The sequence below is a fragment of the Mesoplodon densirostris genome, chromosome 4 (genome assembly GCF_025265405.1).
Source record: "Mesoplodon densirostris isolate mMesDen1 chromosome 4, mMesDen1 primary haplotype, whole genome shotgun sequence".
In the NCBI taxonomy this organism is placed as follows: domain Eukaryota; kingdom Metazoa; phylum Chordata; class Mammalia; order Artiodactyla; family Ziphiidae; genus Mesoplodon; species Mesoplodon densirostris.
In genome coordinates, this window is record NC_082664.1 from 147,695,525 (window position 1) to 147,716,439 (window position 20,915).

General features: G+C 41.0%; 1 protein-coding gene across 1 annotated transcript in view; it reads right to left on the minus strand.

Moving 5' to 3' along the window:
• Positions 1–587: 587 nt before the first annotated feature.
• IQGAP1 (IQ motif containing GTPase activating protein 1) overlaps positions 588–20,915 on the minus strand; it is a 106,337-nt gene continuing 86,009 nt past the window's right edge. Inside the window, exons 27-38 of the mRNA XM_060097438.1 lie at positions 20,640–20,780; positions 20,463–20,547; positions 19,071–19,303; positions 18,131–18,263; positions 17,007–17,109; positions 16,156–16,291; positions 15,672–15,759; positions 12,782–12,994; positions 11,513–11,679; positions 9,466–9,588; positions 5,468–5,576; positions 588–2,915 (exon numbers count right to left, since the gene is read on the minus strand). Of these exons, the coding sequence (XP_059953421.1) occupies positions 2,802–2,915; positions 5,468–5,576; positions 9,466–9,588; positions 11,513–11,679; positions 12,782–12,994; positions 15,672–15,759; positions 16,156–16,291; positions 17,007–17,109; positions 18,131–18,263; positions 19,071–19,303; positions 20,463–20,547; positions 20,640–20,780 (1,645 nt within the window). The 3' untranslated portion in view covers positions 588–2,801. The remainder of the gene's footprint in view (positions 2,916–5,467; positions 5,577–9,465; positions 9,589–11,512; positions 11,680–12,781; positions 12,995–15,671; positions 15,760–16,155; positions 16,292–17,006; positions 17,110–18,130; positions 18,264–19,070; positions 19,304–20,462; positions 20,548–20,639; positions 20,781–20,915) is intronic.

The window sequence follows — 20,915 nt, forward strand, 5'->3', positions numbered from 1 at the left end:
AATAAAAACAAAACAAAGACTCAACAGGATGCTTCCATATGAATTTGTATGTTAAGTAAGGGTGCCCCCCGGGGCCGTACTTAAAAGGAAACCATTTTTCCTCCCTTTTGCTGCTGTTTACTTTTTCCATATCCAACTTCCCCTAGTCTTTTCTGGTGACTTGTATGTAACATAGAAGTCCCCTGAGGGACACACTATGACCTAGGGTGCTACTGTCATAAAACAACATTTAATGCTGCTGTAATTTGAAACTTCCAGCCATTAGCTGACATTGAAGTGCCCACCAATAATGATTAAAAACAATTTTGGATTAAAAAAAAAAGAACTAAGTGACATTATGTTAGTTCTCCACCTCCCCACCCCCCGCCCCAGTTCTTTTTATGTGGAGGCTACTTCAAGCATTTTACATTTAAAAAGGCTAAACTCACGAGTTAAAAATTGCTTTGAGATAGCTGACCTGCGTTTGTTCGTTCAGAAAGACTATGAAGGGGTTGTTTTTGTTGTGGTTTTCAATTATTAAATCTCACTCTAGTTAACACTGTTTTGCAGGAACTGCTAACAATGACACTGAGAAAAAGAAACACAAAAACGAACAAATGGCCTTTTATTTCATACAAAGATACAAAGGCAATTGTGTGCAGCAACAATCTGATGGGCAGTCCAAATTCTTGAGGGAGGAAATTCATGGTAAATGTCACGACGGCTGGTTGAAGAGAACGTCAAAGAAGGAGAGAGTTGAGACAGAGACTGCTATAGCTAATAAATTAAAATTAATAAGAGCTACAAGGTTTCAGTGCCATGACTTGAGCTCGTCTGGGCATCCTCAACGCTGGTAACACGGTTAATTCTACATAGTTACCATCAAAATTCTTGAAGTGTATTTTGTGCTATTTTGCATTAGAAGTTGTGTCAAGGGAAGTATATCCTTACAAATAACTGAAACATATTTTGTTAAAGGAGTTGTGAACTTTGCTCATTGTCTGTCATCGATGTGGCCTTTGGGTCATGACATGCATTTGGGATGAGAACCATCTTTTAAGGTAAAAGGGTTGACAGTTTGGTTGGTCCCAGTTTTTGAGACAATGCTACTTATATAATATCTTCTTTTAATCTGAGGAAAATATTTACTAAAAAATTGTTTTCCAAAATACAACAAAAAACAAGGTCAAGGTAGTGGAGACTCTTTCCGTGGCACTCCACACCTCACCTCTTCAGCTGCCTGTGGGCTGCCTGGAGTGTGTAGACTCCTACAACTATTACATTTGCACCCGTGGACCTGACTGAGTAAACAGTCTATCATGAAAACCACATTTCCAACACTTACATTTGTAATTGGGACACATCACATAATTTGTTATTAATGAAACAGTTTATTGGCTTTAAATATACATCAGTAAATTTTTAAATGTTAGTTTATGTTTTACGATAAAAGAATACTGAACCAAAACATCAGAGAAAATAGAGGCTCAGTAGCATGATTTCAATATATTTTCCTGAATAAAAAGATTTTTTTAAAAGCATATGACTTAATCTAAGAATGAAAGCTTCTTAAGTTCAATGTTTAGAATTGGATTGTTTGTGACTAAATTAAAAAACTGGAGTTCATGAAATAAAGGCACAGTGTGGGCAGCAAGAGAAAAGAAAAAGAAATAGGGAAAAATAGATTTTAATATCAAGTATAACATCAGTTGGCTGGTTTTGTTTGTTTTTGTTTCTGTCTATTTAAGGCAAGATTATCTCTCTGCAACCCTGCAGATAAATCCTAGTGTTTTAGCTATAAGAAAGTTTTAAGAGTTCAGATATACAGATAAGCCAATTAAAAAAAACCCTTTTCTTACAGTATTCTAAAGGCTTTTGAAGCATTATATAAATCTTTAAAATTCCTATTACCCACATTTTAAGAAATAAATCTACACTTTAATAAGACACTCTTAAGATATAAAACAGTTTTGAAAACAATTACATTCTACGCTAGGGCTTACCCATTCCTTTGCCACAGGAACAGAGTGGACTGTCTGCCTGAATCTAGTCAATCTCTGCACCAACACAAATAAGCAGGCGCTCAGACCATTCCGAATTTACCTAAATAGCTTAATTTTATCAGTGGGCCTCTCCCATCCACTGAGGAGAGAGTTACACTAACAGAACTGCCCAAATTTAATGTGAAACTTAAAAAAAATATCCCCCTCTTTCTAGAAATGCTTCCTTTGAACATAGAACAGTGACTTCTTTTAGCTCCCACCCATAAAGGAAAACAGAATGGAAGAGAACCGATGACTCCCCGTACCCTTCCATTCTACTGATGTAACAGAAATATAAGGAACTTTACTTTTAAATGACAACCTAATAACTATGGATAACCTGACATTTTAATTATGTGTCTTATATGTATGTATGTTATTGGTGCTAATGGCTTCCACTTCTAAATAACAAGAATTCAAATCCCACCATCCCTATTGCTACTGGAAACAAACATGAAAGCTTACAATATAGTAATGCAACCTCTAAGACTGTAACAACATGAGAGATTTAGGGGAGTTCCCACTCTTTCTTAAGGGACAGAAGAAAATGCAGGAATAAGAAGGGTCAGACTAAGCCTGAAATACAATTTCCCTATGAACAAGGGGCAAAAAATGTCCCATTGAGCAAGAGGGGTTAAACACGTGGCACTGGGGGTGTATCAGATTGAGGCAATGGTGTGGGCTGGGTGTTTGCTTCCTATGAGTAAAGGAGCACCCCTAGAAAGGTAGCCCGAGAGGCACTTCTTTCTTCATCCTTCTGGGCTGGCAGCAAATGATCAATTACTTCCCGTAGAACTTTTTGTTGAGAAGGAAGATCAGGAGGTTGACATTTACCTTCGCTCTATCAAATAATTTCATGACTGCGACACCTTCATACTGTAGTTGCAGCAGGTCCTGTTCAAAAAAACATTCTGACAGTTAATCAGGTCTGTGGAACAAGAAAAGGAAGGACACAATGTAGGGAGGGATCCAGAAGGAATGAGGCATGCCTTGTGCTCCAGGTATGAACTGGGGTGAGAAACAAGTCCCCAACTATGGAATTGCCTGCCTGCAGCCTAGTTCGTCTAAGTGATGTGTCACCTGGAGAAGGTGATAGCATTTTAATCCATGATGAAATATACTAACAATTGAAAACAAGATAAGGCCAGTAATGTCTCAACACTGTCTACTAGAGTCTTAATTTCTATTTCAAATGACAAAGCTTTTATACCCTGAACGCAAGGGGAAAGAGAGGACTAAATGTTTTTTACGTGTTTACTATGTGTTCCACAATGTGGAAGCACGTTAGATAGTGTCTTTTTAAGTCCTGTCAAAAATCCTACCAGGTATGATTATCTCAAATTTAAAGATGAGGCTTCTGAGGCTCAGAGATGTTAAATGACCTGCCCGACAGTACAGAGCTGGATGTGGTGAATCTGGATCTGACTGCAAAGCCTCTGCTTTCCCCACTACCCTCCACTGTCCAGAACAAATTGAGGAAATCTGAGTGGTTGCACCCCTAAACTTTGGAAGAGGGGTGATGAGAAAGCAAGAGTCAAAGGGCTTGAAGGGATCCCAAAAGTTCAACCAATTCATCTTTCGGAAAAATCCTAGCAGCTCTGTGAGGACGAGGACCCTGGTGCATCACCTGCACCTCACATAATACCTTGCACCTGGCAGTCATTCTGCACTTAATGAATTTGTGCATGGAGGAATACACTACCTGAGGCAGACTGGGCGGCCTACGTGAACTTGGTGAAACTGAGGGAATAATAGGATCTTTTCTGTGTAAGGACTTGAGTTAGCTATGTGCGTCACAAAATCATTTCACATCTGTACAGTTAACGTGTTTTGAGGGTCTACTGGTCACTGAGAAGGAAACAAAGAAATACTACCTGTCCTTAAGGAGTCTGCAGTTTGGAAGTTAAGAGGAAAATAAGTCAATGCCTGTGGTGAACAGGGGTTGTCTCTACAGGCTATGGAAGTGAAGGAGAAAAAAACTGTGGCTTTGCTGGTGGGGCAAGCTTTAGGGGTTGTAACAACGTGAAAGTCCTCATTAAATGATGGAAGTATAAGGGGTGGGGAGGGAGAGCCCCCATTTAAGGGAGATCAATGTGTGCAAGAGCCCAAATGCACGTTCAGAGAAAGGCCCCTGCCCAGCTTCATGGAGAGCAGCCCTGTGTGGGTACCAACGATGAAGCACTGTGTTCATAAAACTAACAGATGCTGGACATTACCTAGGAATCCTTCTGATGCCCTGACATTTTTTTTTTTTTTTTTTTTTTTTTTTTTTTGCGGTATGCGGGCCTCTCACTGTTGTGGCCTCCCCCGTTGCGGAGCACAGGCTCCGGACGCGCAGGCTCCGGACGCGCAGGCTCAGCGGCCATGGCTCACGGGCCCAGCCGCTCCGCGGCATATGGGATCCTCCCAGACCGGGGCACGAACCCGTATCCCCTGCATCGGCAGGCGGACTCTCAACCACTTGCGCCACCAGGGAGGCCCTGCCCTGACATTTTTCAATGCAAAAAAAGAGAGAGAGATTTCAAAATAAAAATTAGGGATAGTTATGTTACAAAATGATTCACTGCAGAATTCTTTTTGAATTTAAAATGGGATTCGGGGGAATTGCCTGGTGGTCCAGTGCTTAAGACTCCGCGCTTTAACTGCCAAGGGCCTGGGTTTGATCCCTGGCTGGGGAACTAAGATCCCACAAGCCATGTGGCATGGCAAGAAAAAAAATATTATATTGCATAATAGTTTCAGATTGGAAATCCAGGTCCATCATTTCTTTTTTCATTCTGATGTAGCTCACACTGTTGTTTGTTCTGTGATCCCTATTTATTAAGTCAGATTCCAGTAAAAAGTTGTTTTCTCTTAAAAAAAAATCCTCAAAATATATATAAATAAATAAAATGGGATTCAGTTTACAAAGATGCAATTTACACACATCTTGTCGGAAGTACACCTTTAAGCCCCTATATCAAACCAAAATGAGAGGGAAAAAATAGATATAAGATTTCAAGCTACTGAGAAGGTTTATAATTTTGTACTGTCAAGATATGTACCTAACATATATGGGAGTGTGAACATGCTACGGTACTATTCTTTTTGTTGTTGTTTGTTTGCTTTTTTAAATAAAAAAGTTATATACTTTGAAAAAAAAAAAAAAAAAAAAAAAAAAAAAAAAAGATATGTACCTAAGCATTTTGTTCAAGTCCAAGGTATAAGCTCAATTTAGTGGCGACCTTAAGTGTAAACTTCAGATATGCTTTCTGAAGATTTACACATCTGCAAAAGCTTTCCAACCTGTACCGCCCAAATCAGACACATAAAACTCCTCAGCTCACTCACTGCTGACTCTGGGCAGCTTTCCCCACATGGGTCTCCTTTTCATCCATTCTCCTACCTTGACAAGAACACAACTACCTCACACCCAGAGCTTTCGGTTTTACCTGGTACAAACCCACCTGATAATGTAACATAAACGTCTCCATCTGAACTCCCATGAATTTGGCTTTCACTTCAAAGTCTCCAACTTCTTCTGTTGGACTGATTTCAAAGATAACATTTTTAAACCTGTTGAAACACAACATCGTAAGGGTATGATTTTCATGTTCTCATGTAAAAATATTCTGTGAAATGCAGAAAGGAGATGAATAAAGTCTTCAAGAGTGAAAAGGCATACAAAATAAAGGTGCAAAGTACTTCTGCAGGTGAAGCAGCCTGGGATTGCTACTCTAAGCATCATCTGCTTTGGGATCTGGAGAGAAGGGTGGCAGCCTCTCCTGGCAGCACTTGCTTTCTACTGGAAGAGGAACCATTGAGGAAGGCCACACATGGCCTCTGAAGGGTTGATGTCAGAAATCCTGTTGGCCTTCCATGTGGCCACTGCTGAAACCTAATGATAAAAGGAGAATCAAGAGGAAATTGGGGGCTTCCCTGGTGGTGCAGTGGTTAAGAATCCGCTTGCAGGGGACATGGGTTCGAGCCCTGGTCGGGGAAGAAATCACGTGTCGCAGAGCAACTAAGCCCATGCGCCACAACTACTGAGCCTGCGTGCCACAACTACTGAAGCCCACTCACCTAGAGCCCGTGCTCCACAACGAGAAGCCACTGCAATGAGAAGCCCACGCACCGCAATGAAGAGTAGCCCTGCTCGCCACAACTAGAGAAAGCCCGCGCGCACAGCAACAAAGACCCAATGCAGCCCCCACCCCCCACCCAAAAATTAAATAAATAAATAAGAGAGAACTAATTATGTTCTGCAAGTAAAATGTTTAAAAAAAATAAAGAGGAAATTGGGCTAGAAGGAGGAGGAAAAGATACATGTTTGAATCCATGCGTGTCTGAGGACTGGAAGAGGTAAGTAAACAAAAGGTAGGGGGGTGGGGGGGTGGAGTGGGGATGGTCAGAATGAAAAGAACCAAGAGAGGAGGTTTTCTGAAAGGAGTAGGTGCTACAGATATAAACATACTGAGTACCACCAAATATAAACTGCTATTACTGAAAATATTTAGGGTATCATTCACTCTGGACACCTGACATCCCCAGAAGTTTTAATGCACCAGAAGGTGGGAGTATGTTGTTCCCCAGGTGATCAAAGTGTGTCACCCCAGATTTCCAGAACTCAACTACAGAGCAAACTGATATATTGTGAACAGAGCTGAGAACCATGAAGGATGCAAGAGGGCCACTAAGAAGCTAATTAAGAGGTTACAAAATCCATGTACTAAAACACATGCATTTTACTCAATAGGAGACCCTTTATAAAGATGTTTATTTTATGTGATAAATAATTTTACTTAACTGGTTTGGTTTGTCATGTTTCCTAAGCCCATGGTAGCAAATTAAAAAGAAGAGTCAAATAACAGTAGGCACTTGAACAGTAGTGGCAGATAATGACAAAAAAGAAGGGAGGAGATAATAAATGATAAAACAGATTTGAAAAATGGCATAAAGTGGTCAACTAAAAAAAAAACCCCAAAAGACCAAGGTTCCCAATTGAAAAAATGATCAGAGAAAACATAGATAATAAGCCCTGTTTAAACACACACACACAGGGACTTCCCTGGTGGTCCAGTGGTAAAGAATCCACTTTCCAATGAAGCAGATTCGATCCCTGGTCAGGGAACTAAGATCCCACATGCTGCAGGGCAACCAAGCCCACATGCCGCAAACTACAGAGCCCACGCGCTCTAGAGCCCCTGCGCCACAACTAGGGAAAGAAAACCCGCATGCCACCACTAGAGACAAGCCCCCACACCGCAACTAGAAAGAAGCCCTCGCGCCGCAACGAAAGATCCCGCGTGCCGCAACTAAGACCCAACACAGCCAAAAATAAATAAATATTAGAAAACAAATAGGGCTTCCCTGGTGGCGCAGTGGTTGAGAGTCCGCCTGCCGATGCAGGGGACACGGGTTCGTGCCCCCGTCTGGGAGGATCCCACATGCCGCGGAGCGGCTGGGCCCGTGCGCCATGAGCCTGCGCGTCCGGAGCCTGTGCTCCGCAACGGGAGAGGCCACAACGGTTAATAGGCTCGCGTACCGCAAAAATAAATAAATAAATAAATAAAATAAACACACACTAAAAAACTCAACCAGAATTCTAAAAAGTGCAAAGTTTTAAAATGCTACCTTTTAATCTATTAATTCAAAAATATCAAAAACTGTTTTATTACTCAATGATGGCAAAGAAGTAGTGAGGTAAGTAAGCACTTTTATACACATTTTAGATACTGCTAGAAAATACTTTGCAATATATATGAATTAAAATTTTTTTTCAACTGCTATGGAAAACAGTATGGCAGTTCCTAAAAAATTAAAAATAGAATTATCATATGATCCAGCAATCCCACTTCTGGGTATACATCAGAAAGAATTGAAAGCAGGGTCTCAAAGAGGTACTTATACTTCCATGTTCATTGTAACATTATTCATGATAGCAGAAAGTGGAAGGAACCCAAATGTCCATCAATGGATGAATGAATAAGCAAAATGTAGTACATGTACACAGTGGAAAACTATTCAGCCTTGAAAAGGAAGGAAATCTGTCACAGGTCACAACATGCATGAACCCTGAGGACATCATGCTAAGTGAAGGAAGCCAGACACAAAAAGACAAGTATTATATGATCCCACTTATATGAAGCACCTAGGGAGTCAAATTCATAGAAACAGAGAGGAGAATGTTGGTTGCCTGGAGCTGGGGGGAAGGGGAATGGGGAGTTGTTATTTAATGGGTATAGTTTCAGTTTTGTAAGATGAAAAGGTTCTGGATTGCACAACAATGTGAATATACTTAACACTACTGAACTGTACACTTAAAAAATAGTTAAGATGGTAAATTTTATGTTTTGTGTTTTTTACAATAAAAAAATATTTTTATACTCTGACCAAAAATTACATTTTTAGGCATCTATCATACAAAAAAAAATAATAATCTGAGGTAGAATCAAAGATTTACATATAAAGGTGTTATCACATGTGTAATAATGTAAAAAGTAAAATCAACTTAAAATATTCTACAATAGGTAAATGGCTAAATTAAAACTACAATATGGAATATTATGTAGTCATTAAAAAGGATACTTTCAAACTATGTGAAAAATGCTCACAATGTTATGAGGAAAAAGCTGGATACATGACTATAAACAGTATCATCCCAATTTATGTTAAAAAAAAAGTAGGAAGGTAAGTAAGTAATCATAGATAATCTTTATGTGAATAGAGGCACAGAAGAAAATATACTAAAATGATTTCAGTGGCTATCTTTGGCTTGTTGGATTATAGGTGCTTTTTCTTTTTCTTTATGCTTTACCACATTTTCAAAGTTCAACAGTGAATACATATTATTTTAGAATCAGAAAAATATAAAAGTTTTTTTAAGCAAAATTAAAAAAATTTAAACACAGTAACAGAAAGCTCAGCTGCCTGAGATCACAGGGTTGACTGAGCAGGTACTCAATAAAATGCTTCTTAATGGCAGTTGGGCCAGGACCTGAGGGAGGATGGTCAGTCAGGTCAGGTCCATCAACCACATGTAAAGCAAGCTGGTGCTTCCCAGAAAAGAAGATGAGGGTAAGCCCCTGGTTCATGCCTCAATTGGAATAAAGTACACTCCTCTTCTTGTTATTCTTTATTTATCCTTGGTTTGGGCACAGAAAAAAAAAATGGAAGGAATGGCTTCCTGCTTTAAAGAGGAAAAGTAGGATGTCCTGAGACAAATGTTCCACAAACAAGGAAAAGAAATACATCCCTTCTATGACAGGCAAATTAACTCTGAGTATTAGGCCAAATTCTGCACATAATTAATTAATTACTTATTTTAATTAATCAATTATAAACACACATAAAATATAAAAATGATTATCCAGATAAGAGAAATAAAGTCAATAAGATAAAGATATGACAAATGCAGAAATAAAAAAATCAATATATAAAACAAAGTTAAAAAGCAAATACTCACTGATTCACTTGCAGGTCCTCAATTTCCAGAAGAACTCCTTTTTCATGTAGTCTTGCTGCCGTGTATTTTAGAGAAATCTTTTTGCTTTTCTTTCCTTTCATTTCCCTAGGCTTTTTGGAGACCCTGTAAAAATCACATTATGTCACTTTCTATAGGTAACTATCTACTATGAATCTTTGTTGGTAACTCAAGGATATGAGGTCAGAAAACAAATCTCCCATACACAAGCATAAGTAACAAATCAATTCTAAAATGGCAAATAAATGCTAGGATTCGCCTAAGCAATATCTCTGCAAAACAGGGAAACATTACTAAATTGCTTTTGTCTTTGATTTAAATTATACATTTGAGAACATACGATGAATTTGACAGTGTCTGAATCCTTCTATGTCCCTCTCAGAACCTAAGCACCTAAAGTAAGTGTGAGGGCTTCTAACGCCAGCCTGAGGGAACTGTACTGAATCTCAAGGGAGTCGCTCTAAGCCCCTTGGCTGTGCAGAGAAAAAATAAAAATATTTTAGAATACGAAATTTTTAAAAGCATTTAAGCCAGCATAGCAATTACAGAGGAATGGGAGCAAGGAAAAAGAAACAGATGTCAGAAGGCTGTTGGGATAATCAAGGCAAGAAATGGTAAGAAGAGTAAGCAAGGGAAGAATACAGATGAATGAGAATGGTATCTGGGACTCTCAAGGGAAGGGTCTCAAGAACTGGGGCAGAAAAGCTGGTAGTTGTGTAAAAGGTAATAATCCCTATGGCTGGCAACTGAAATATCTATCAAAATCACAACTGCACAAAAATCTTAACCCAGCAATTACATTTCTAGAAATTTATCTTCAAAAACATGCCTACATTTGCAAAATGACGTATGTACAAGAGGTTATTTGGGGCAGAACTTTTTATAATAACTGGAAACAATGTAAATGTCTATTAATGGAGAATTGATTAAGCATAGTTATATTTATCTATACAATGGAATACCATGCAGCCATTAAAAAAGAAATGAGAACCTAGCTCTGTCTGCTTAGAAGGCCTGAAACAAAAATGATTCTGTGGCACTGAGCACAACCAGTGCCTAAATTTTGGTTTCTAAATACCATTCTTTATTAAAAGGAACCAGGGATGCTTGGAGAAATAGCTAATTCCAAGCCCAGGGAGGGAAAAGTACAAATTGAACCAGAAACATCTTGTGCCACAAAGTCAAGAAGTGCTCAAAGAATGATGGGGACATTTCAAAAGGACACAGGCACCAACTCTGCAAGCTGGGTTAGGTGGACCTGATTTTCACCACTTCACAACAGCCCTGCCTCACTCCATGAAGCCTTCAAGGAGGGAGAGGAAAAGCACAGACAGAAGAGTAAGCAAGCTACAGAGAGGGGAAGCTGATGTGGCAAAATGTTAAGTACAGGTGAATCTAGGTGAAAGGTATATGGGTGTTTATTGTTCTATTCACTGAACCTTTCTGGGGTTTGAAAACTCTCAAAATGAAAAGTCTGGAGTAAATAATAAACTAACCCTTCTAATAAGCAGAACCTGTGCTTAATCACTTCACCTCACTGGATTTTCAATTTCCCTCCCTATAAAATGGTCAGGCTGAATGGAATGGTTTGTGGCCAGCAACAAGGAGGCTGCATCAGATCTTCCTTGGCAGCTGTAAAAAAATCATGGTCTGGGAGCCTGTGTCCAGGAGGTGTAGAGGCCAGGGAATCTAATTGACTATGATGTTCCTTAAGTGATTTTTGAGGCACAACCTGGTTTGAGGGCCACTAAATGATCCCTTTCCAAGATTCTTTAATTTCTAGGGCCAAGAAGATATTTTGGAACACAGGATGCTTAGAAATAGGCATCCTTGAAATCCTCCACACATTATTTATTTACATCATACCATAACAAATGGAACTAGGAAATTACACAAACGATTAGAAGAAAAATAAAGGACTATTGCAATAAATAGATCCAGTGTGTTGTAAGTAAAATTCTCCTATGTCACTTCAGTTGTCTCTACTTTTTTTTCCCCTGACATTGATTCTTCAAAAAAAAATACTCACTTGCCCTTGCTGGCTAAGTTATCCAAGCAGGTTTTGATGTAGCTTTTATAATAGTCCACCTGCTCTCCATAGAAGGTGGCCTTAGAGTTCAGAGCAGCGTACGTCTGCTGCAGTTTCACCAATTCAGCCTTTCTCCTCTGTCGGTATCTCCGCTGATTCCGAATATCCTGAGACATAATTATTAAAATTACAAAAATAATATCATGTGCTTCTTGAATCATTAACACTAGAACCCAGCAGCACTTAACTTTGCCTTGCTTGACCACACATTTTTAATAGACAGCAATTCTTTTTTTCTTACTCATCTCGAAAATTTTTTAAGATTTTTGCCCATATATCTGGAGAAAACCATAATTCAAAAAGACACGTGTACCTCAATGTTCACTGCAGCACCATCTACAATAGACACGACATGGAAGCAACCCAGATGTCCATCAACAGAGGAATGGATAAAAAAGATGTGGCACATATATACAATGGAACACCACTCACCCATAAAAAAGAACGAAATAATGCCACCTGAAGCAATATGGATGGACTTAAGAGACCATCATACTAAGTGAAGTAAGTCAGACATAGAAAGGCAAACATCATATGATATTGCTTATATGTGGAATCTAAAAATGTTAGCAATTTTATGTTCAAAAATTAACAAAGAAATTCAGATCTCATCAATTTTTTCCCCTTTTCTATTTAATGAGGCAGGGAAATGTGTTACTTTTACAGACCTCCACATTCTCATAATCGACTTGCAAGCTGGTTTAAACCTCTTAAATATGTTGTCAGGAGAGGGAGAAAAAGATAACTTTAATATAACAATTACCAAGCTTGCAGTTGTGCATGGTGTGATTTTAGGGCGACAGCAGAGGATGCCTAAAGTTCTCAGCCTGCACCAGAGCCCCTTACTTGAGAAGATTCACACAAATCAAGGATTTGATGATCAACTTGATGTCAATTTATATTTCACAGTAATCATTAAAAAGATCTGGAAGAATTCTTTAAGGCCAAAGACAAACTGAGACATAGGAAGCTCTAATTAAGGTTTTCTCCCTATTAATTTAGGCCATGGAATAAGCCATCAAAGGGCAGGCTAGGACCTCATGTTGGAAGAGTCAGAAACGATTCCCCAGAGGACAGGACTCTAATTTCCTCTCCTGAAGGTATGTTGAACTGAACGTATGTTGTCACCGGAACAGCTATTGTCTCCTCACAAGCCTCTGAGACAGCTTTAAACGTGGCCAGGCCATCACTGTCCCCCAAATGCTGTACCCTGGCAATGTCGTTGATCAGTTCCTGGTATCTGTTCTTTGGGTCCACGGTGCCAAGCTCTGTTAGCTTCTTCAAGCCTGACTGGATCTTCTCCTTCTTCTCCTGAAGAGTGAGGTTGCTGTCTTCCTTTGCAGATTTTGACTTTTTCATCTTGTCAGGAGTTTTGGCGTCACGGATAGCACGTCTCTGCATGGCCCTCTGGTGTTCTGCTTCCTATGGTAAGAAAAAGAAGTTCGTGGCAAGGTCTCCACACTGAACCACACTTGAATTTATAAAGCTCTCAAACTCTATCCTGGGGGACTTCCCTGGTGGCACAGTGGTTAAGACGCCACGCTCCCAATGCTGGGGGTCTGGGTTTGATCCCTGGTCGGGGAACTAGACCCCACAGTGCATGCCGCAACTAGGAGTTCACATGCCACAACTGTCTGACTCCAGTTTATGCATGCAGCAAAGGAGCCTGAGAGCCACAACTAAGGAGCCCGCCTGCCACAACTAAGACCCGACGCATGCAAGCAAGCAAATAAATAAATAAATAAATATTTAAAACAAACAAACAACTCTATTCCGGAAATAGAGGGGAACAAACTTACCCCCACCCCCGACAACTGACAAAGAAACTGCATGAAGCAGAGGCAGCTCTCTTTTCATCTAGAAGAGAAACATCTATGAAGTCAGATGTTGGCTTCTTAGGGCTTCTTTCCTGGACAGGAGATTGGACTCCACTGGGTACAAAACCCCTCATTTTTTCCCTATCACATTGGGGACATGGAAATCATTTAATTTTATTTGAAACCCGGCTTGATGAACGTTATAACCACACCAGTGCAACACCAGTGGTCAGTAAATTCTTGCTAACCCTTTTTGCTACCTCGTCCCAGCTGAATCACACTCAAGCCTTCCCTCTGCTTTCAAACATGCTGCAAACTCCAGTAAAGAGACCCTTCTCATATCTGCTCTCTCTCCTAGTCACAAACCAACATTTGTCTGTTATGTTCCCACCCAACAAATGATCCACACTTGCTGTTGCATTCTTTCAGCACTTTCCTCGCAGTCTGGCTTCTCTCACCACCAATTCTCGTTACCATTCCGCCCATCCCCAATCCAGTGCCTTTTCTTAGTTGTTGCCTTGATCATCTTCTCCACACTTTTTCCTTTCCCTAAGCATGGGCTGGTACCTCCAAGTGGCCCATGGTCATTTCTTTGTAAGTGTTCTCTCTCAAAACTTCAATGATCAGCTCTATGCTGATAGATCCCAGCATATGGCTAAGGCTCTGGTACCATATTTTGAACTGTTTGTACTGGGGATGTTTACATTTGGAAAGGTTTGTAGTTCAGACTTGTAATTTTTCCCGAACTGGAGCAATTCCTTTCCCAATATTCCGTTTCTTCTAATGTCAAAACTACTCTTCATCAGATAACGCAAAGAGCATAAACTGGAGTCAGACAGAACCTGATTCAAGTTTGGTTCTGCCACTACAAGTGAATGATCTTGGGTGTTATTTAACCTCTAGGGGTCTTAGTTTTGTCATCTGTGAAAGGAGGATGAAAAGACTCACCTCATAGGGATAGTGCAAGGATTACAGGAAAGAACACAGGTGAAAGCACCTAACTAATAGCAGATTCTCAGTAAAGACCAGTTCCTTCTTCCCTACTTCAAACTTCCTTCCAAGTTAAACCAGTTGCAGTTACTGGTTATGCCTCTTTTCCTGCCCCTCACACATATCTAATGAGTATTTAGTCATAGCATCTAAAAGCTGACAATTCATTTAAAACTGGTTTTCAAATAGTCCTCCGTGCAGCCTTAAGGGTTTCCCAGGGATGCCACGAGTTCTGGAGGGTGGGCTTCCAAGGGCCCATCCCCGGTGCTGCCAGAGTAGCTCTAATTTTACCTCTTTTATATGTTGGGCTTCCCAATACATTGTTACGTAATGAAAAGGATTCCCATGCTCAAAAATTTGAAAACGAATGACTTGACTTACTTTTCTCATTTTATAAACATGAAACAGAAGCCTTAAACGTGACCCATCCGTCCCTCCCCACTGCCGTGCCACCCCTCACCCAACTGGACGTGGAACCCTATCACACACATAGATGACTCAACTACCATCTGCTCCGACAGCACTGCAAAATTAATCAATATCAAATGGTCCCAAAGGTTACACAGGCCCTTTACTCCTATCTCTCTGGTGCCAAATTCCTAAGTTTGGGGTTCTACATAACTTGTCTTCATGTTTAATTTCTCACTACTCACCCTCACCCACACCTTCATTCCACATATGTAGGTCTGCTCACATCATGCTCTGCCCTCCCTTGTGCCTCTGTTCATGGGGACTCCCTGGTCTAGAACATCCCTCTTGTCGTACATGCATGTTCTTTGTAAGCTTGGTTCAAGTCCCATACCTCCCTGATGCTTTGCTCCTCACTGGCCTCTTGCTTTAATTTCTAGCATTTTTAGGGCCAAAACCACAGTGAATTTTCAATGGTTTTCTAACTGTTTCAGGGGCATATGTCACACATCTCCGACTAAGTTCACGAACTTAGGAGCCACATTCTATTCTTTTCTCCTATCTACCAAGGCACTTAACAAAATTCTAACTATATAGTATTCAATAAATTACCGGGCAGACTCGCTGATTCTGCCTCAGGTTAAATTAAAGCACACACACAGACTGCACGTAAGTGCCAGTGAGCTTTGTGCCCTAGAAACAACCACCTCTGGATTTAGGAACCAACAACTTTCTCAATAAGCCCTAAACGCTACCGCATCCAGGCCCACCTTCCAGTGACCACCTCTCGCCACCTATGTCCCATCTCCTCAGCCCTGTCACGTGCCTATCACAGGAGCACCTATGCATCTTACTGTGGTATATGGTAAACTCCCAAACTTTACCTGTTCACTGGTGGCTGGTGTTTCTAGGATTTCAGTCAAGGTATCTCCCGGCTGGAACCGGATGACATCCACAATCAAATGTTTTGTGCTAAAAGGAGGTGTGGGAAGCATTTAAACGTTAGCAGGTGTTCTACTTCCTTTGAATGGACCTCAACAGGAGCAGAACAAACACTACCTCACAGAGTCCCACTGGGCGGCCCTAATGCAGGGTATGCAAAGCCCCAGGCTTACTTACACAGCTATGACAGAGTGGGTACCAAGGTTAGGATTTCCAAGCTATACATTCATTTTAGCATCCTATTAGCAAATAAGGCAAGTAAGCCCTGTGTCAAGTAAAATACATGAGGTGACTGGAAATGTATGAGGCTTAAATGGCTGAGATGATCATTTTAAGGATGAACAAGAGGACTCACTCACCGAGTCCAAGGGACAGAAGGGATCACTGGGTTACACTTACTCCATTCCTCCTCCTTCCAACACTCACTTCAGTAAGATGGTCCGAGCGTCCATTTCTGCATTCTCATCTCCAGGCACATCAAACTTGTTGGTCAGTGTGAGAGACACTTCTGTCTTAGCGAGTGCCTCCTTATTTGGGTCATTTAAACTGCCAGAGCCTTCTCCTAAAGTTTTGGGAGGGTAGAAAGAATCAATACCGTAAACAGAGGAGACATTGGAGAGCAGATAATAATTCAAGTAAAAGATAATGCAAGTTTAAGAAGGTAGTTGAATAAGCCTATATGTACACTGTGGTGAGGACACCTTTTACTGAGAAATAAAATATTATGCCAAATGATAAAGGCAAAGGATACATAATAAAATAACTTCACAAATGTTTGAGAAATCATTTCAACCCTGTAACATTTCTCTCTCAAAATACTCTGTTCAGGGACTTCCCTGGTGGCACAGTGGTTGACATTCCATGCTCCCAACGCAGGGGGCCCAGGTTCGATCCCTGGTCAGGGAACTAGATCCCACATGCATGCTGCAACTGAGAGTTCGCATGCCACAACTGAGGAGCCCGCCTGCCACAACTGAGGAGCCTGCCTGCCACAAATAAGACCCAGTGCAACCAAATAAATAAATAAATATAAAAAAAATACTCTGTTCGTTTCCTTTATAGGACTTATAAATTTCTAGTTACATGATTATATGTATCTATGCATTTAAAATGATCTCTTCCACTGGACTTCAGTTCCTAACAGATAGGGATCACATCTGTTTTCTTCCCTGATGTGTATTCAGAGCGTGAACAGTGTGGAAACAGAGGAGGTGACAATTACATCACTGCTGCCAAGCTCCCCTCTCAGCTTCTGGGCAGTTAAGTTGGAACTTTACCTATTAGGGACTCGATGGTGGGCACATCGCCAAGGTCATCCAGCAGCTCATGGATTGGATCATTGTGCTCCGGGGCAATGGCATCCTGGTGATCTAACAGGAGCTGCATCCAACATCCAGGGATCAATTCCATTTACACCCTCAACCCACTAGCCCCCATCCCCATCCACAATGCCTAACAACACAAAAGAGGTTAGATAACAAAACTCCCATATTCAAAGAACTGAAAAACCAATCCTCAACAAACTAACCCAAATAAACAATATGATATATAAAGCAACACACTGGCCCGTGATGAATGACATATGTTACGACATATGAAGAGGAAATACTGGTACTCTCTCAACCTTACAGATATAAAGGATTTAAGTGTACCCTATATAAGAGAGAACAAGGAAACTCACAGACTTCAATATCCAAGTCATCAATATTCCCTACAACCAGTTCAAATGACTCACATTCATACTTTTACTTAAAGTTTCCAATATATAATATCTTTTAATTCAGAAAAAGTGCATCAGATCAACATTATCATTATTTTAGGGGTATTCGGCAAAGCCTTAAGAAGCTATTACCCCAGGTGACGGCGTCAGAAATGACAATCCCTGAAATTCATTTTATTTCCTTACTTCCTGTTCTATATGCCCCCAAGGGGGAAAGGAATGAATTATAAAAAATTGGGGGGGGGGAAGGAGTACCCAAGGGAAAATCACTCAAAGGTGACACAGAGGAAAAAGTTGGTATTCTAGGTCATGTTAGAAAAGTAAGACAGAGGGCCAGGGTAAAAAGAAGGACAAGTAAAAACAGTATTTTATCAAGTCACTATATCAGGGGTCACAACAAAGATTCTGAAGCCCAGCCATGGGGATTCTGATTCAGCTGGCCTGTGGTGGGGTTCAGGAAACTTCATTTTTAATAACCAGCCCAGATGATTCTGATGCAGGTGGCCTGGGGATCACTTCAAGAAAGTTAATAATAATAAGCAAAGGAAGATAAACAAAAAGGCAGATGTGATGTCAGTAAGATCAAACTGAGATCTCTGGCTTCCAGAGATAGTAGGCAGCAGCCGGAGAAGGCAATTAAGACAGAGCAATGAAATTAAATCATTAAAGAAAAATACTTACAGTGTGGGTGTTGATGATTTCACCAATGGAAATGTAGATCACAGGTTTGGTGAGGGTCACTAAATCAGAGTACTCATCCACATTAAATTTATCCTGAAGCTCTGGGACATCACAAGCAGTTTGGAAAAACCGTCTGAAAATAAACACAGGAGCCAGGCCCCAACAAGTGACACATGTGTGAGAAGTTGACGAAGGACATCCCACAAACCTCTGGGGCAGTGAGTTCAAACAGAAGCCAGTCAAGACAGTTAACTGTAGAGAAACTGCCACACGTTCGTTGTGCTTGACAGCCTTGGGACGTTGGTTCTCTTTCCACTTCGTTTTAGTTCTACCCACAAGAACTGCTCAACCATAATTTAAAACAGTTCTCAAACACCTGTGTTGTTAGCAGAACCAACTTTCTAAGACAACTGTCCCGAACTTGAACTCGCAACTGAATGTTTAATTTACAAATATTAAAAGCACTCTCCAGGGCTTCCCTGGTGGCGCAGTGGTTGAGAGTCTGCCTGCCGATGCAGGGGACACGGGTTCGTGCCTCGGTCCGGGAGGATCCCACATGCCGCGGAGCGGCTGGGCCCGTGAGCCATGGCCGCTGAGCCTGTGCGTCCGGAGCCTGTGCTCCCCAGCGGGAGAGGCCACAACAGTGAGAGGCCCGCATACCGCCAAAAAAAAAAAAGCACTCTCCAATTCTTTTCTGGTTACAAAGTAACATGTACCTAACATAGACCATTGTTTTTATGTTAAGTACAGTCTATTTCATAAGAATACATTTTAATAGCTCAAACATCCTCTCCATCATCCCCTGGAGCTCTGAGCACATGAGATGTATACAACACTGCAGTCCAGGGAATGCTGGGTGTGGTATTTAATCTTGTCTTTACTTTCAGAGTTAGAAACACGCCCACAGAATCTGTCAAGTACCTTGTCCCTTTCCCCTTACCTGAATTTCTGGTAGGACTGGGAAAGATACTCGTTAATGATGCTTAAGTGAGCATTATCTCCCAGAAACATCTTATTGGAAGCTGCATGCTGAAGCATCTTTGCAATGGAGCCAAGATTTCGGCGCTGGTCTGTGGTAAGCTGGCCTCCTGCTGACAGGTCGATGATGTCAAAGGCATCAGGAGCAACAATGGCTGGATTCATGTATCGATAGTAAAGCAAGTTACCAATAATCTGGGAACAGAGGAAAAAGAAATGGGTGTTAAAAACCATTCCACCAAGTAAGCCATAAATGACTTTGCTAGCAAAGAAAACCAGAAAATGTGGTCCTGTGAGAAAAAATTAACCAACACACACACACACACACACACACACACACTCTCTCTCTCTCTCTCTCTCTCTCTCTCTCTCTCTCTCTCTCTCTCTTTCTCTCAAGGCCTGAAACTAAAATGACCAAACATCCCTTGGCTGGACGCAGAAAAAAAATGAGAACAGAATTGAAAATCACGACAATGAAAGAGCAGATTCAGAAGGTAAAAATGACAGACTTAAAGTCTGTTATTGAGCATTTTAGGGCATCCTTTGTTCACATACCATGGCAGCAAATAAGGCTGCTGTCAACCACATGCACTTTTCATTTTCAGGTTGATGGGCTTTCATTTTAAGAAGCTAATGAACATAGCTAAAATAAATCCTTAAACACGACCTAATTAGCAGAGCATAACCTGTCCAACCCCCATCATCCTCATGCTGCAGACTTCAAAGGTGCACAAGTTCATGCCTCTGAAATTAAAGTCACTCAACACACATCTCTTCCACAGAAGATTTCAAGGACAGTCACAGCATTTCCCCTAGAGTTTCATTCAGAAAAAAATAAAATTAATTCACCTGAACAGAAAGTCTAGAATCGAGGCCTCACTGTAGGAAAGCACAGAACTAGGAGAGAAGAAAAAAGCGTTCAGATTAAAAAAAAAAAAAAGAAGAAGAAGGAAAAAAAAAGGGAGGGAGCATAGCTGAGTAAGAAAGAGTTATCAGCAACAGCCTTAGTGGAAACAACTGTGCTTGCTACCATTCACCTGGCCACCAGCAGAGGGAGCAATTCTTCAGCGAAAAGATAGGACTCAAAGAAATGTATCTCAAGACAGGAAAATCCATCTTCTCTACTTGTTTGAGGTCTGTGTGCCATTCAAACAACACAGGAACTATACAGGAACTAAAAGAGGTATCATTTACTATTTAAAAACACTTTCAAAATCTCACAATCAACGGCGAGCTACTGACAAAATCTAGGTTAAGGTCCTTAATGAAAGTCTAAGGTCAGGCCTAGTCTTAGAACTTTTTCCTCAAAGGGCTATTATTGGTAGGGCAAGAATGTGCCAGCTTTCAGTCTTACCTTCAGCAGCTCATCTTCACCAGCATCAGGGAACTTCTCATGTAAAGAGTCCTTCAGCACTTTGGCAATGAAGCGCATCCCGTAACTGTGGGGTGGACAAAACGTAGTGAGAAGGGCCAGGGAGCAGAAGGCCACTAATTCTGGGCTCAACAGAGGGTCACAGCTGACAGCACTCACGGGATTTTGTCCACAGAGCTGATGATGGCTGACAGGAACTTGTCCGTCACGGCCCGCATGTTCCTGATGGAGTTGTCTAACCGTGTCCTGACTTCTTCATGAGCCAGAGCCTGCTCTGGGGTCACATCGTAGGGTAGTTTGCTGGGAAAGCAGAAATTATCCCCATGTATGTTAGACCAACACCCAGGAACAGCCTGAGGCGAGACTGTGTCTCTCGTAAACAGAAAGACCCAGAGAGAGTAGGTAATTTTGTTGTGCTCGTAGAGCTGGTAAATG